Source organism: Oryctolagus cuniculus, chromosome 18, assembly GCF_964237555.1.
Source record: "Oryctolagus cuniculus chromosome 18, mOryCun1.1, whole genome shotgun sequence".
Classification (NCBI taxonomy): Eukaryota; Metazoa; Chordata; class Mammalia; order Lagomorpha; family Leporidae; genus Oryctolagus; species Oryctolagus cuniculus.
In genome coordinates this window covers 36,688,014-36,703,227 of record NC_091449.1, presented here as the reverse complement: position 1 = coordinate 36,703,227, position 15,214 = coordinate 36,688,014, and the positions used below count along the sequence as shown (strand labels likewise).

Genomic DNA, 15,214 nt, shown 5'->3' with positions numbered 1-15,214 from the left:
CTGGAGCAGCCGGGACTCAAACCGGCATACATATAGGATGCCTGCAATGCAGGCAGTGGCCTCACCCACTATGTCACAGCGCCACTTCCAATCTGGCTTCCTGCTAATGCGCCTGGGAAAGCAGTGGAGGATGGCCCAAGTCCCTAGGCCCCTGCACCCACATGGGAGACCAGGAGGAAGCTGGCTCCTTGCTTCGGATCAGCTCATTTCTGGCTATTGTGGCCATTTTGGGAGTTAACCAGAGGATGGAAGACAACTCCCTTTCTGTTTCTCTCTCTCTCTGCAACTCTTTCAAGTAAATAAAATAAATCTTTAACATTAAACGAAACCTTTATTAATTTAACAGTATCAAATAAGATGATTTGTAAAAGGTTGCTTATGATGGGTCTGAGAATGTTGTTCAGATAGCTGTCTGTCTATATGCTATCAATATAGGGAGACCTATTTTTTTTTTAAGATTTATTTATTTGAAAGTCAAGAGTTACACAGAAGGAGGGGGAGGGGAGGGGGAGGGGGAGGGGGAGGGGGAGCGGGGGAGGGGGAGGGGGAGAGGGGGAGGGGGAGGGGGAGGGGGAGAGGGAGAGGGAGAGGGAGAGGGAGAGGGAGAGGGAGAGGGAGAGGGGGAGGGAGAGGGAGAGGGGGAGGGAGAGGGAGAGGGAGAGAGGGCTTCCATCCATTAGTTCACTCCCCAACTGGCCGTAATGGCTAGAGCTGCGCCGATCCAAAGCCGGGAACTAGGAGCGTCTTCCAGGTCTCCCACATGGGTGCAGGGGGCACAAGGACTTGGGCCTTCTTCTACTGCTTTCCCAGGCCACAGCAGAGAGCTGGATCGGAGCTGGAGCAGTCAGGACTCGAATCAGCGCCCATATGGGATGCGGGCACTGCAAGTGGTGGCTTTACCTGCTACGCCACAGCACCGGCCATAATCTGAACACTTTTTAAAGCCATGGAAAAGAAACAAAACATGTTTAGAAAAACATGAATTGATGGGGCCAGTGCTGTGCTCACTTGCGAAGCGCGCTCTCTCTTTCTCTCTCTGTAACTCTGCCGTCCAAATAAATAAATTACAAGATAAAAGAAAACAAAAATCATGAATTAAAATGACAAGGGACCAGTGCTGTGGCATAGAGGATAAAAAACCAACACCTGCAGTGCGGGCATCCCATATGCATGTCGGTTGGAGTCCTGGCTGCTCCACTTGCGATCCAGCTCTCTGCTATGGCCTGGGAAAGCAGTGGAAGATGGCCCAAGTCCTTGGGCCCCTGCACCTGCATGGGAGACCTGGAAGAAGCTCTTGGCTCCTGGCTTCAGATTAGCACAGCTCCAGCTGTTGCGCCCAATTGGGGAGTTAACCAGTGGATGGAAGACCTCTTTCTTTCTCTCTCTCTCTCAGCCTCTCCTCCGTGTAACTCTGACTTTCAAATAAATAAATAAATCTTTCAAAAAAAATTATAACAAGCCTTAGAAAAATTAAGAAGTTAAAAAACTTTATGCTTCACAACTTCAATTATACATTGGACAAAATAATTAGTCAAATCAATCAGAAATGTACACAGAAAATACATGAACTTAAGTTTGTTAAGTGGCAATTTTTCCCAGGTCCATCCTTCTTGACTGAAATGCTTGATTCTCTTCCAGTAGAGGGAGCAAAATCATAATGCTCAACTCAACACTAGAAGAAGGGGAGGTGCAGGGCTTATAAAAGATTAAAAAAAAATTATACATATTTATGGTGTACTGTGTGATGTTTTGTTACATGTATACATTGCATAATATAAGTGCCTTTTAAGAATCCTTACATCTATCCAAACATTTTTAAAAAATGTGTTGAAAATACTATTTGAAACAGAACTAAAATCAATTTGGTCTTTTCAAACACTTGAAGTCTTTGAAATGAAAAACTGGAAAATATTTTCATTGTCCACCGAGTCTCATGGGAAAGAAAGGTACTGAATCATTTTATGAATCGTTAATTTAACAACAGGATTTCAGAAAATACAATTTTTTTTAAGAAAGTAATATCCTGGGGCAGGTGTTTGGCCTGGTGGTTAAGATTCAGCTTGAAATGCCCACATTCCATACTGGAATGCCTGAGTTTGAGTTCTGGCTTCACTTTCAATTCCAGCTTCCTGCAGACTGTGCACCCTGGAAGATAGCAGGTGACGGCTCAAATAGTTGGATACCTCCTACCCGTTTGAGAGACCTATATTGAGTTCCAGGCTTCTGCCTTTGGCTTGGTACAATCCTGACTGTCACAGGTATTTGAGGAGTAAACCAGTGAACGGGAGATCTGTCAATCTCTCTGGTGTGTCACTCTACCTTCCAAATAAAATAAATAAAAGCAATATACTCACATGACAAAAACTAGAAAATAAGGGAAAGAGAAATATACTCTTTACTACCCTAAAACAAATGCCCTTCTGGTATTTTTTCGTATGCATACTTTCATACTACTATGAAAAATGTATGATTATAAAAACATTTATTAAATATTTATTATTATATATTTCACATTAGTCCTAAGCACTTTTACATGCTATAACACTGTTAATTCTTTCCAAAATCTTATAAAATAGACTCTACTAGTTCACATTTTAAACATGAGGAAAAAGACACATAGAATTATATAACCAGCCCAAAGTCACACAGCTATTAACAGGAGCCGAGATTCAAATCAAGGAATTCTGGAATCAGATCATGCATTCTTTGTTTGGTCTTTAAAAAAAAAAAAAAAAAAAAAAAAGATTTATGTATTAGAAAGGCAGAATGGCAGAGAGCCAGAGAGACCTTCCAATTGCTGGTTCATTCCACAAATAGCAGCAAGAGTTGAGGATGGGCCAGACTCAAACCTGGAGCCAGAAACTCTATCTGGGTCTCCCAAGTGGATGGCGGGAATTCATGTACGTGAACCATCAACTGCTGTATCCTAGGCACATTAGCAGGGAGCTAAATGAGAAGTAGAATAGCTGGGACTCAAACTGCCACTCCAGCAGGGGATGCAAGTCTCAAGTGTCAGCTTAACCAGCTGTGCCAAAACACCCACCCCAAGATTCTGCATTTTTAGCCACATTACTGTGATCTTAGTTATGAATTATGCTTTTCCCTATCTGTAAGATATTATCAGGGTTATTCTTGAAAATCTTTTTAATGTCCAAGACAATTTAACTAATCTTGATGTCATAATAAGCTATGTCATTTCTAGTTCATTATAAATGAGTACAGTAAGACAAATATCTGAGTACTTTTACTTTTGCTATCTTTGTATTATAGTAATATACCACAAAATTACTTTCTAAAACATCTGTATCAATTAGCAAAACTAGGTATCAATTTCACCATAAATTTGGTAGCATTAAGCAGTAACATTAAAATTCCTAATAGGTAAAAATGAAATTATTGACCACATTGAAATTTTCTACTAAAGTTGCAAATTACTCTAGTTTTACTAATTCGATATTCTTTTGTGAATTTCATTTTATATGCTTATCTAGTTATCAATTGAGATCTTAAATGTTTGCTAACCAATTTATATGGACTTTCTGTAGGAATATTAATTCTGTGTCTATCATACTTGTAATAAAACTTTGCCAGTCTATTACTAAGGGTCTGTTTTTGTTAAAATAACCTGATAAGGTTAATCATAATTAAAAGTTATAAGGAAGTCTTTTTAAAACTTTGAAATTTTCAAAATATAAAGTTAGTCTATTGCTTTGAGCACATCAATGAATCATTTTCAATGATTTTTGAAGCAATATAAACCCATGTTAAGATACTCAAGAGAATTATGAAGTTTGAGAAATCTTGAATATATCTCACATAAAATTAACTCAACATATAAAATGCCCTCCCTACCCCAAGTCACCAAAATAAAAGCAAAGAACTACATACCTGTCGTTGTAAACATAGGCGATTTCTGTCATGCAAATGTTGATGATTAGAAAATGGTGAGTGCCAAGTCCGAGTCTGACTTTGCAACTGAGTTTGAGCCATATCGGAAGGCCGTGTTACAAGATGTGAAGTAAACTGTCGATCAAGGTCATGATCTAAAACATGACTTGAATTTTCTTGCCCAAATGTTGACTCATCAAATTGGGGAAGGAGACCTTCCTGAAGTAGGTCCTCTGGGTCAAGTCCTGTGAATGGCTCATTTTGAGATTCCACTTGATGAAGTAAATTCTCTTCTAAAGATGAAAAGCCATTACTTTCGACATGATCATTGAAATGGCTCATTTGAGTTCCTGAGTCAACAGGATCTGGAAAGTTCATGTGTACAGGAGATAATTTTGAATTGCTATAATTATCCTGAGGATGTGACGAATGCAACATTTGGAAATTATTTGAATTCAATGATGTATTGGGGTTTAGGATATGCTGAGAAGACTCTTGCTTGACTCCTCTATGAGGTGAAAATGAATTACTTCCAGTAAAATCAGATAAACTCTGATTTGTATGATTAGGTGCAAGAATTGCAGAAGACTGAAGGAGACTGTTTGGTGATATATGATTACTGGAAAAGGAATAATGTGAAGAAAACTGCTGTGAATTACTGACAGAACAAGAAGTCATATTTGGAGAAGGTCCATTAAAATTTCCCTCTTGATGACTGCTACACTTGAGGAAGTGTACTGAAGGATTTGACGTTTGAGAAAATTGCATTGAAAGAGACTGTTGTGAAGTAGATGCATTAGTAATTTGAGGTGGCTGGTTAACAGTGACTCTGTGTGAACCAGAAACATTAACATCCATAAAATTTTTAGACTGATTAAGAGAATTTTGCCCTGGGTTAAGATTGTTTCTGTTTTGTTGTGAGCGTAGTGAAGTACACTGTGTTTGTTGTTCATTGGCCTGAAATAAGGCAAAGTCATGGTGTGCCACAAAGCTTTTATTTTGATGCATAGAATGTGAATGTCCTTGTTGGTGAAAAGGAGATCCATTTTGATTTGAAATGCTAGTAGCAGTCTGATGGCCCCACATTGGACTGCCATCTGCTACATCTGGAAACAAACCATTGGGCTGGTTTTGGGGGTGGATTGGGGAACAATTAAACTGAGAGTGTGGAGATAACACATGTTCAGGTGGACTACCAAAAGACTGATTAACTTGATGAAATTTCATTGAATCAAACTGATTTAACTGTTCAAAATCAGTCATCTTCTGATGTGTTGAAGGACCCTGAACATGATTCAACGAGTCTATGTGTAAAGGTTCAAATTCTGCACCCAAGTTCAACTCATCAACTAGAGAAACAGGTCCTGGTTGTACAAATGCATCATCTGACAAACCTTCTAAGGTTTCACCAAAAAGATTGGCATCATCAAAAAAGTCCATCATTGGATCTGTCATCTTGAAACTTCAGTAACAATCTGGGTTGTCAGCTCCAAATGGAGTATATTCAGCTTCTCTGAATGTCCAATCCAGTATTATTGGATCATTTCCGAAGGTCATCAACTAATCCAAAATAGGCCAATGTTCATTATTGCTCCAGACAATGACATGTTACAAAGTGTCAGAATCCTAGGAAAACAAGAACAAAAGAAATTACATTTAATAATAAGCATTCACTAAACGTCTGTAAACACAGTTGATATCTGGTGTTAAAAACATAAAATCTCAGTGTATACTATTTTTATGGAATAATTCATTGCAAATAGCTCATTAATATATTCTATAAAGAAAAATGGGGACTTTATTTTTTTCTGTAAGGAAAAAAGGGACTTGACTATGTGTATTTAAAAGTAGCCATGCGTATTACTTTAATTTGAAGTTGATACACTTTGATTAAAGAATATGAAATAAACTTGGGTATAGTATGTCATACTCTATACTATAAAATGGTCATAAGTCCCTGGCACTACTAGTCAATTTATAAAGTTTATCTATATGTATTATACTTTAAAGTTATGTCTTGCTAAGACAGCTGACATCAAAACTTCTCATGTAAATAAGGGCACTGTGATCTTTTGCTCTGGATTTACTGAACAGATAAATTATTTCAGAGTAGATGTGAAAATGCATCAAGAAGAGCAATTGCATGAAGTGACAATAAAGTAGCTCAGAGTGAGATAAAAATTAGCCATCTGGTCAACTGACAGCACAGACATGTGCTGGAGAATATGTTGGGAGATATCACACATATTGCTACCATAGTCCTCCTGTTTATCTATTATGGAAGATCAGCTTCCTGACAGCCAACTGATTGAGACATCTGTGAAGAAAAAGCAAGCACCTTCATATTAGCAGCTGTATTCACTACTCTGTTCCTAATGCCACTCTGGTTAAATAATTTGGAGTATGCATGTTGCTCATTATATTACCAAACTTTGCAAATACTGAGAAATCAAACTGAGGAGAAAACAAACAAGAGCTTCAGTTAAGCAATAAATTGATCTTATGATAGTCACAAGAGAAAAATAATTATATTTTTATTTATGCATATATGGTTGTCCCTCACTATCTGAGGGAACTGACTCCAGGAACCTCTACAGGTTCCAAAATCCACGGATGCTCAAATTTCGTACAAAAACAGTTTATTATTTGCACATAACCTATGCATATGCTTCCATGTACTTTAAATCATCTCTAGATTTCTTATACTACATAAAACAACATAATTGCTAAGTAAATAGTTTTTATAGGGTATTGTTTAGGAAATAATGACAAAAAAAAGTTCATACATGTTGACTACAGGTGTATTTTTCCAAATATTTTCAAGGCAAAGTTGGTTGAATTCATGGTTGAAGAACCCTAGGTAAAGAAACCCATGGATACTGATAGGCAAATATCTATTTTTATACATATACTCATAAACACTACTGATAGGTATAAAGGGTCTAATACATTACTTGTTAATATTAAAAGGCTAACCACTATAATTCCAGGCTTGTATCACATCTAACAAAGGTAATTTTTTGTTCTGCCACCATTGTCTTGAATACAGAATCATAAACGGAGGTTTTCACTCCTCTAATATTAGTTAATTAGAAGATTAATACTGGCATAAGAAACTTTTATTTTTGGAGGCTAATTCCTAAACAAAATTCTGAGAGGTAAAAACTACAGAATCTAGATTAATTTTACCCAGAGATTGACTTATGAATAGTATCTAAATGCTGTAGTAAGTATATTTCAAAAAAAGTAAAATAGGGGCCAACACTGTGGCGTAGCAGATTAGCCACCGCGTACAGTACCAGCATCCCATACGGGTGCCGGTTCGAGTCCTGGCTGCTCCACTTCCAATCCAGCTCTCTGCTGTAGCCTGGGAAAGCAGTGGAAGATGGCCCAAGTCCTTGGGCCCCTGCACTCGCATGGGAGACCTAGAAGCTCCTGGCTCCTGGCTTTGGATCGGCTCAGCTCTGGCCATTGCAGCCAATTGGGGAGTGAACCAGCAGATGGAAGACCTCCCTCTCTCTCTCTCTGCTTCTCCTTTTTTCTCTGTATAACTCTTTCAAATAAATAAATAAATCTTTAAAAAAAAAAAAGTAAAATAGAGAAAAATAAAATGTTTTCCAGACTTCACAGTTGTGAGACCAAGCATATGGAGAGTACAAGGTCTGAAGTGAACAAAGCAGTAGCAACACTTTGTATCTGAAGCTCCAGACACAAGATTTGGGAAAGTCTATGTATACTTAAGTTCTTAATCAGGAAAGCAACAACTTATGTTTTCATATGGATATACGATCAAGTGGAACATTTAAGAAAAAAATTCAAATACTACATTGGAAGAACCCCTATGTCATCAATTAATGATAAGGTACACCATCAGTTGATAAAAATAAAGAAATTTTACCAATTGTAACACTATGCCACTTAGAATTTTCAATTTATAATAAGTAAATTTTAAGCTTAATCAGAATTAGACTTATTCTTGGAAATCTATTTTTTCCTGTCTTAAAGTGCTTTGTTTAGTCAATAAAAAACTTGACTGTTACTTGGCAAGAAAATGTGGAACTGCTGTCATTTCTTCAACAATGAATATTTGCGTCACTAATACGAAATTTATGCTTTGTTGCTCTAGTTCTGTGCCTTTCTGCATACTCGATAACTTTTTGATTAAATGCTGAACAACAGTGTAATCTTTTCAAAGACATGTTGAACAGCAATTAAATGAGTAATACTAACAATGTACACAGCTCAACTGAAGTGCTGACAATATAAATAACTATGACTAAATTTGTGTTCAAATAGGCACTGACAACTATTCTATGAGTTACCTGCCAGACAACAACTGAGACACATCCCAAGTTCAGAGATACTAAAAGCAAAACTATATGTCTTAGAATTGATTAAAGAGGGGTTGGTGCTATTCCTGGGAAAGCAGCAGAGGATGGCCCAAGTCCTTGGGCCCCTGTAACCACATGAGAGACCCAGAAGAAGCTCCTGACTCCTGGGGCTGGTGCCGCGGCTCCAGTTAATCCTTTGCCTGCGGCGCCAGCATCCCATATGGGCACCAGGTTCTAGTCCCAGTTGCTCCTCTTCCAGTCCAGCTCTCTGCTGTGGCCTGGGAAGGCAGTGGAGGATGGCCCAAGTGCTTGGGCCCTGCACCCCATGGGAGACCAGGAAGAAGCTCCTGGCTTCGGACTGGCACAGCCCCAGCCATAGTGGCCATTTGGGGGGTGAACTACTGGAAGGAAGACCTTTCTCTCTCTCTCTCTCACTGTCTAACTCTGCCTAATTAAAAAAAAAGAAAAAAAAAAAAAAAAAAAAGGAGGGGCCGGTGATGTGATGAAGTGGGTTAATGCCCTGGCCTGAAGCACCAGCATCCCATATGGGCCACTTTGAGACACGGCTGCTCCACTTCCAATCCAGCTCTCTGCTGTGGCCTGGGAAAGCAGTGGAGGATGGCCAAAGTCCTTGGGCCTCTGCACCTGCGTGGGAGACCCGGAGGAAGCTCCTGGCTTCGGACTGGCACAGCTCCAGCCGTTGCAGCCGACTGGGGAGTAAACCATCGGATGAAAGACCTCTCCTCTCTCTGTGTAACTCTGATTTTCAAAAAAAGAAAAAAAAAATCTTAAAAAAAAAAAAAGGATGTGGAAAAGTAGAACTTACACATTACTGGTGGGAATGCAGCTATTCTGGCAGACAATTTAGTGGTTCCTCAAAGGTTAGACATAGATTTACCATATGATTCAGCAATTCAACTGCTACAAACATACCCAAAGGAATTGGGAGCAGGAACTCAAACAGAAACTTGTATACCAACGTTCATTGCAGCATTATTCACAGTAGTCAAAAAAGGGGAAACAGGCGGGCATTGTGACCCAGTAGGTTAGACTGCCACTTAGGACACCTATATACAATCTAGGAGTACCTGCTACTCCTATACAGGAGTCCCAACTACTCTACTTCCAATCCAGCTTCCTGCTATTGCACCTGGGAAGCAAGAGCTGATGGCTCTATTGTTTGGTCCCCTGCTACCCAAATGGGAGACCTGGATAGAGTTCCTGGCTCCTGGCTTCCACCTGGCCAAATCCCAGCTGTTGCAGGCCCTTGGTGAATGAACCAGTGGATGGATGACCTCTCTTTCTGTCTCTACCTCTCAGTCATTCTGCCTTTCAAATAAGTAAATTATTTTAAAAATGGGGCAGAAGGGAAACCACCTAATGGATGGATAAATAAAACATGGCAAATTGAAGCAGTATTATTCACCAATAAAAATGAAGTACTGGGACATAGATTATCTCTGAAAATTATGCTAAGTAAAAGAAGTCAGCCAAAAGGATCCCAGGTTATACGGTTCCATTTATCTAAAATGTCAATAGGCAAATCTATAGAGATTAGAGGTCACCTATAGACCTGGGGGCAGGGTGAGTGGGTTTGGACTACCAGTTACAAGGTTTCCTTTTGGGGTAATGAAAATGTACTAAAATTGATGAAGGTTATATTTATAAATTCTGTGAATATTAAAGGTATTGCTTTAGGTATTTCAAATGAAACTATATTTCAATAAATATATTTTAAGAAGAAAAAATTATGTGTGTAAAATTATTTTTTATTATATATATATGTATTTTAAAGATCTGATTTATTTATTTGATAGGTAGAGTTACAGAGAGAGGGAGAGACAGAGAGAGAGGTCTTCCATCCTCTGGTTCACTCCCCAAATGGCCACAACAAGGAAAGCTGAGCTGATCCAAAGCCAGGAGCCAGGACCTTCCTCTGGATCTCCCAAACCGGTGAAGGGGCCCAAGCACTTGGGCCATCCTCCACTGCCTTCCCAGGCCATGGCAGAGAGCTGGACTGGAAGAGGAGCAACCGGGACAGACCAGAGCCCCAACCGGGACTGCCGGCGCCTCAGGAGGAGAATTACCTAGTGAGCCTCGGTGCTGGCCATGGATAAAAGTTCATTCTGTCTCTCCCTCTGTAACTCTGCCTGTCAAATAAATAAATCCTCAAAAAAAAAAAAGTTTTCCAAACAAAAGAAGCTATGTTATTTTTATTGTCATTAATAACAGTAAGTAATGTTAGGATAGAGAAAATGTTTACTTTAGAATGTTACATGACAATTCAGGAAATATTAGTGGAATATTAATAAAAACCGGAATTTGAAATTTAGGATATCTATGACATATATATATATAAGTATTATATATATGTTATATATATAGTAGAGCAGGAATCAGGGGCAGGCATTTGGTGCAGTGCTTAAGAGACCACTTGGATGCCTGCATCACATACTGGAGTGCCTGGGTTCAGGTCCTGGCTCCACTTCCAGTTCCAGCTTCCTGCTAATGTGCACCCTGAGATGCAAAGGGGATGGCTCATGCAGTTGGCTTCCTGTCACCCATGTGCAGACGTAGAGGTTCCTGGCTTGGGCCTGGTCTGGCTCTGGCTGTTGTGGGCATCTGGGGAGTGAAGCAACAAAAGGAAGATTTCTATGTGTCTGGCTATATCTCTGTCTCTCTGCCTTTCAAATAAAATGAAAATAAAATTTTAAAAAGTAGGAATTCCAAAACTTTTGAGCAATAATTAATTGAAAGAATATAAACATTAAATTAATAGGGATTCAATACTGCCACTTAATTATTTAGAAATAATGCTTTAAAAGGTAACAAGGACTGTTAAATTTTGTATTCAACATGGATTACAGTAGGCAAGAGCCTGTAATCTTCTCATTCATGTTTTTATATTTATCTGTTTTTCTATCTTCACTCCTTTTCGGGGGAGCTTACCTGCTAGGATACAGATACATTCCAGAATAAATGAGTCTCCTACCTACAAGCCAGTACTTCTGATTAACTTTCCTAAACCAGATAAAAAAAAAAAAACTAGAAAGTATCAGAGGATGTTACAGTACTGTTTTAGATTTCTTTAGGTCAAAAAATAGTTGGTCATAACAAGATAGACAGCAATAAAACTAGGAAGTATCAGAGGATGTTACAGCACCGTTTTAGATTTCTTTAGGTCAAAAAATAGTTGGTTATAACAAGATAGACAGCAATGCATTCATACTTTGTTCCTTCTGCCTACTCAAGAACATAACCCCGGACAGTTTTTACATCTCTTTCCCTAGTCATCAATTTGTTTCATCCTACTAGATCACTCTCATCAACATACTAACTAATTGTTACTTCCATCTCCAAAAACCCCCTCTCTAGGGATGGGTATTGAGATGCAGCAGCTTAAGCTATGCTCACATCCTATATCCAAGTGCAGATCAAGTCCTGATTCCTCTGCTTCCAATCCAGCTCCCTGCTAATGCACCTGGGAAGCAGCAATCCAGATGGAGTGACTGTCACCTGGCTTTGGTTTAGCCCAGATTTGGCAGTGGTAGCTATCTGGGTAATGAAACAGTGGATGGAAGATCTCTTTTTCTTGGTCTTGCTGTCTCTATCACTCTGACTTCCAAATAAATAAATCTTTTTTAAAAAAAATCTCCTCCAGGGGCTGGCAATGTGGCACAGTGGGTTAAGCCGCAGCCTATAGTGCCGGCATCCCATATGGGCACTAGTTTGAGTCCTGGCTGCTCTACTTCCAATCCAGCTTACTGCTAATGCACCTGGGAAAAGCAGCAGAGGATGGCCCAACTGCCTGGGCACCTGCACCCACATGGTAGACCTGGAAGAAGCTCCTGGCTTCAGACCCATCCAGCCTTGGCTGTTGTGGCCATTTGGGAAGTGAACCAGAAATGTATGATCAATCTCTCTCTCTCTGCCTCTCCCTTTCTTTGTAACTCTGCCTTTCAAATAAATCAATCTTTAAACAACAAAAACAAAAAAATTCTGGAACTCATTATTCCTCCAATCTTTTTTCTTTTATCGTCTCCTTTACAACCAAACTTAAGAAATTTACTTACATTTGATGTCTTCAACTACTTCCTGTCATTGTCTCTTGAAAGCTTTAGTCCCACTACCTCACCAATCTAATCTGATCAAGACACAGTGATCTCCCCACAACTCAATCCAAGAGATATTTTTCAATCTTCATTCAATGCTACCTGCCTATCAGCAGGATCTGATATAGTTACCAACAAGCCTCCTTGAAACACTTAATTTCACTAAACTGATAGAAAGACAGTTACCTAGTTTCTGTCCTAAAGAAAGAAAAATTTCAGTTTCTTTCACAAATTTCAATCTTTAAATACTTTAAATCTTTTTTTATCAGGTATTCAAGAGAAGTCAAATAATTTTTTGGCCATTTGGGTTTGAGTTACGGTAGAGACTTTATTTTTATTTTTTTAGAAACCTTTTATTTAATGAGTATAATTTAAATCTTTTTTCTATCTACATTCACTCCCAAGGTGAGGTAAGTCTCATGGCTTAAATATCATCAATACATTGGGAATTCCCAAATTTTATTTATAAAATATATGTCTCATACTTAGTGAAACAAAGCCAGTCCCAAAGGGGACTCCCTAATCTGTGAAAACTAACAGAGCACCTAAAAGGAAACCTGAAAAAGTGAAATTGACACTTTGAAAAGCAATGACACAAACAGCCCTTGTCGTGACTGTTGAGGAACAGTTCTATTTTTCTTTTCCTTCTTAATACGATTGGTTGAACTCTTTACCTAAAATAGAATTAACCATATATGTATAAAATCAATTGAAAAATAGATCTCAGGGAAAAATAAGAGTCGGGGCTGGCACCGCAGCTCAATAGGCTAATCTTCCACCTGCGGCGCCGGCATACTGAGTTCTAGTCCCGGTCGGGGCACCGGATTCTTTCCCGGTTGCCCCTCTTCCAGTCCAGCTCTCTGCTGTGGCCCAGGAGTGCAGTGGAGGATGGCCCAAGTCCTTGGGTCCTGCACCCCATGGGAGACCAGGAGAAGCACCTGGCTCCTGGCTTCGGATCAGCGCAGTGTGCCGGCCACAGCGCACCAGCTGCAGCGGCCATTGGAGGGTGGACCAACGGTAAAAGGAAGACCTTTTTCTCTGTCTCTCACTATCCACTCTGCCTGTTTAAAAAAAAAAAAAAAAAAAAAAAAAAGAGTGGGAATAAGAGAGGGAGAAGGAGGTTGTTACTGTAAAGCTGTATAGGTCTGCATACATGCCTACGGACTTACTTCTCTCTCTCTTTTTTTTTTTTTTCTTTTTTTGACAGGCAGAGTTAGAGAGAGAGAGAGAGAGAGAGAGAGAGAGAGAGAAAGGTCTTCTTTCCGTTGGTTCACCCCCAAAATGGCTGCTATGGCTGGCGCACTGCGACGATCTGAAGCCAGGAGCCAGGTGCTTTTCCTGGTCTCCCATGGGGTGCAGGGCCCAAGCACTTGGGCCATCCCCACCGCCTTCCCGGGCCACAGCAGAGAGCTGGACTGGAAGAGCAGCAACTGGGACAGAATCCAGCACCCCGACCAGTACTAGAACCCGGAGCGCCGGTGCTGCAGGTGGAGGATTAGCCTAGTGAGCCGCGGCGCTGGCTTGGACTTATTTCTACGTGTAAAGTTTAAAAACTGCCTATGGGACCCCAAATCCCATTAAGCTGAGTGGTAAAAATGCCATCTTAAGTGTTAAAGTGACCATATTAAGTGTCAAAGTGATCATATAGATAGAACTAAGTGTTAAAGAGATCATAAAAATAAGATCAAGTGTCTTATAATAATAACAGGTAGAAATAAAAAGAAAAGAATGTTCCATCCAACATGGGAAGCAGTCCACACGGTAGACTCATAGAATGACAATCACTTTAAATAGCACTCTGACCTCAGAATCAGCCCTTAAAGTGCTCTGGTTTGGCTGAAAAGCCCATGAGAGCATTTCAGGCATGGAAAGTCAAGATACTGTGGGAAAAAAAAATGTTCTACATGAAGGATATCCATGAGTGAGACCCCAGTGGAAACAAGGGGCCATCAAAGAAAGATGTACTTTGCTCTGAAGGGAGAAGAGAACTTCCAATTTGCCTATGGCCTTGCCTAAATACTGATGGAGACTGTGAACTCAAAAGGCTTCCATAGCCTTGGCGGTTCAAGGCAAGCCCTCAGGTAATCACTGACGTCATAAATAGGAGTGTCAATTGTAAAATTAACAGCAGAAGTCACTGTGCACTTACTCCCCATTCAGGACCTCTGTCCTAAACGAGCTGTACTTTGAAAATTAACTGTAAAACTTGTTTGCAAACAGTTTTTTATATTTTGTATGTGTGTGTATGCAAATAGTTGAAATATTTACTTAGTATAGAGTTGGTCTTCTGTGTATAGTTCATTGAAAATGAATCTTAATGGAGAATGGGACTGGGCAAGGGAAAGGGAGGAGGAAGTGGGGAAGGAGTGGGAGTGGGAGGGTGGGTATGGTGGAAAGAAACACTATATAACTAAAGATGTACTTATGAAATTATACTCATTAAATAAAAGGTTTCTAAAAAAATAAAAAATAAAAATAAAGTCTCTACCTTAACTCAAACCCAAATGGCCAAAAAATTATTTGACTTCTCTTGAATACCTGATAAAAAGCTAAAGTAACTCCCTGCTAATTACCTTGCCCTATTTCAAAACAAAAGTTTAGAGTGATCTTATTAAAATGCAAGTCACTTCAGGTCACTCAAAAACTCCTTATCTAACTCACATTGACTGATGCAATCTTGGAATTGGTGATCCTGCATCCCATATCTGAGCATTCTGGTTCAAGTCCTATCTACTCCAATTCTGATAGAGCTTCCTGCTAATGTATGTGGAAGGCAAAAATAGGTTCTGGACACATATGGGAGACCTAGGTAGTTTCCTGGCTCCTGGCTTTGGCCTGGCCCAGGCCGTTGTGGAGATTTGAGGAGTGAATCGGCAAATGGAA

At 39.6% G+C, this 15,214-nt stretch overlaps 1 protein-coding gene across 30 annotated transcripts in view; it reads right to left on the bottom strand.

Moving 5' to 3' along the window:
• CHD9 (chromodomain helicase DNA binding protein 9) overlaps positions 1–15,214 on the bottom strand; it is a 284,556-nt gene that overhangs the window by 165,772 nt on the left and 103,570 nt on the right. For 22 of the 30 annotated variants that reach the window (XM_070063523.1, XM_070063508.1, XM_070063515.1 and 19 more), the window contains exon 2: positions 3,889–5,514. Coding sequence is in view for 18 of the 30 variants with exons in the window: in XM_051846761.2 (XP_051702721.1) it covers positions 3,889–5,343 (1,455 nt within the window). In the remaining 12 variants the exon portion in view is untranslated. Of the gene's footprint in view, positions 1–3,888; positions 5,515–10,674; positions 10,842–15,214 lie in introns of all 30 variants that reach the window. The other 8 variants (XM_070063503.1, XM_070063507.1, XM_070063517.1 and 5 more) reach the window with 1 other exon arrangement.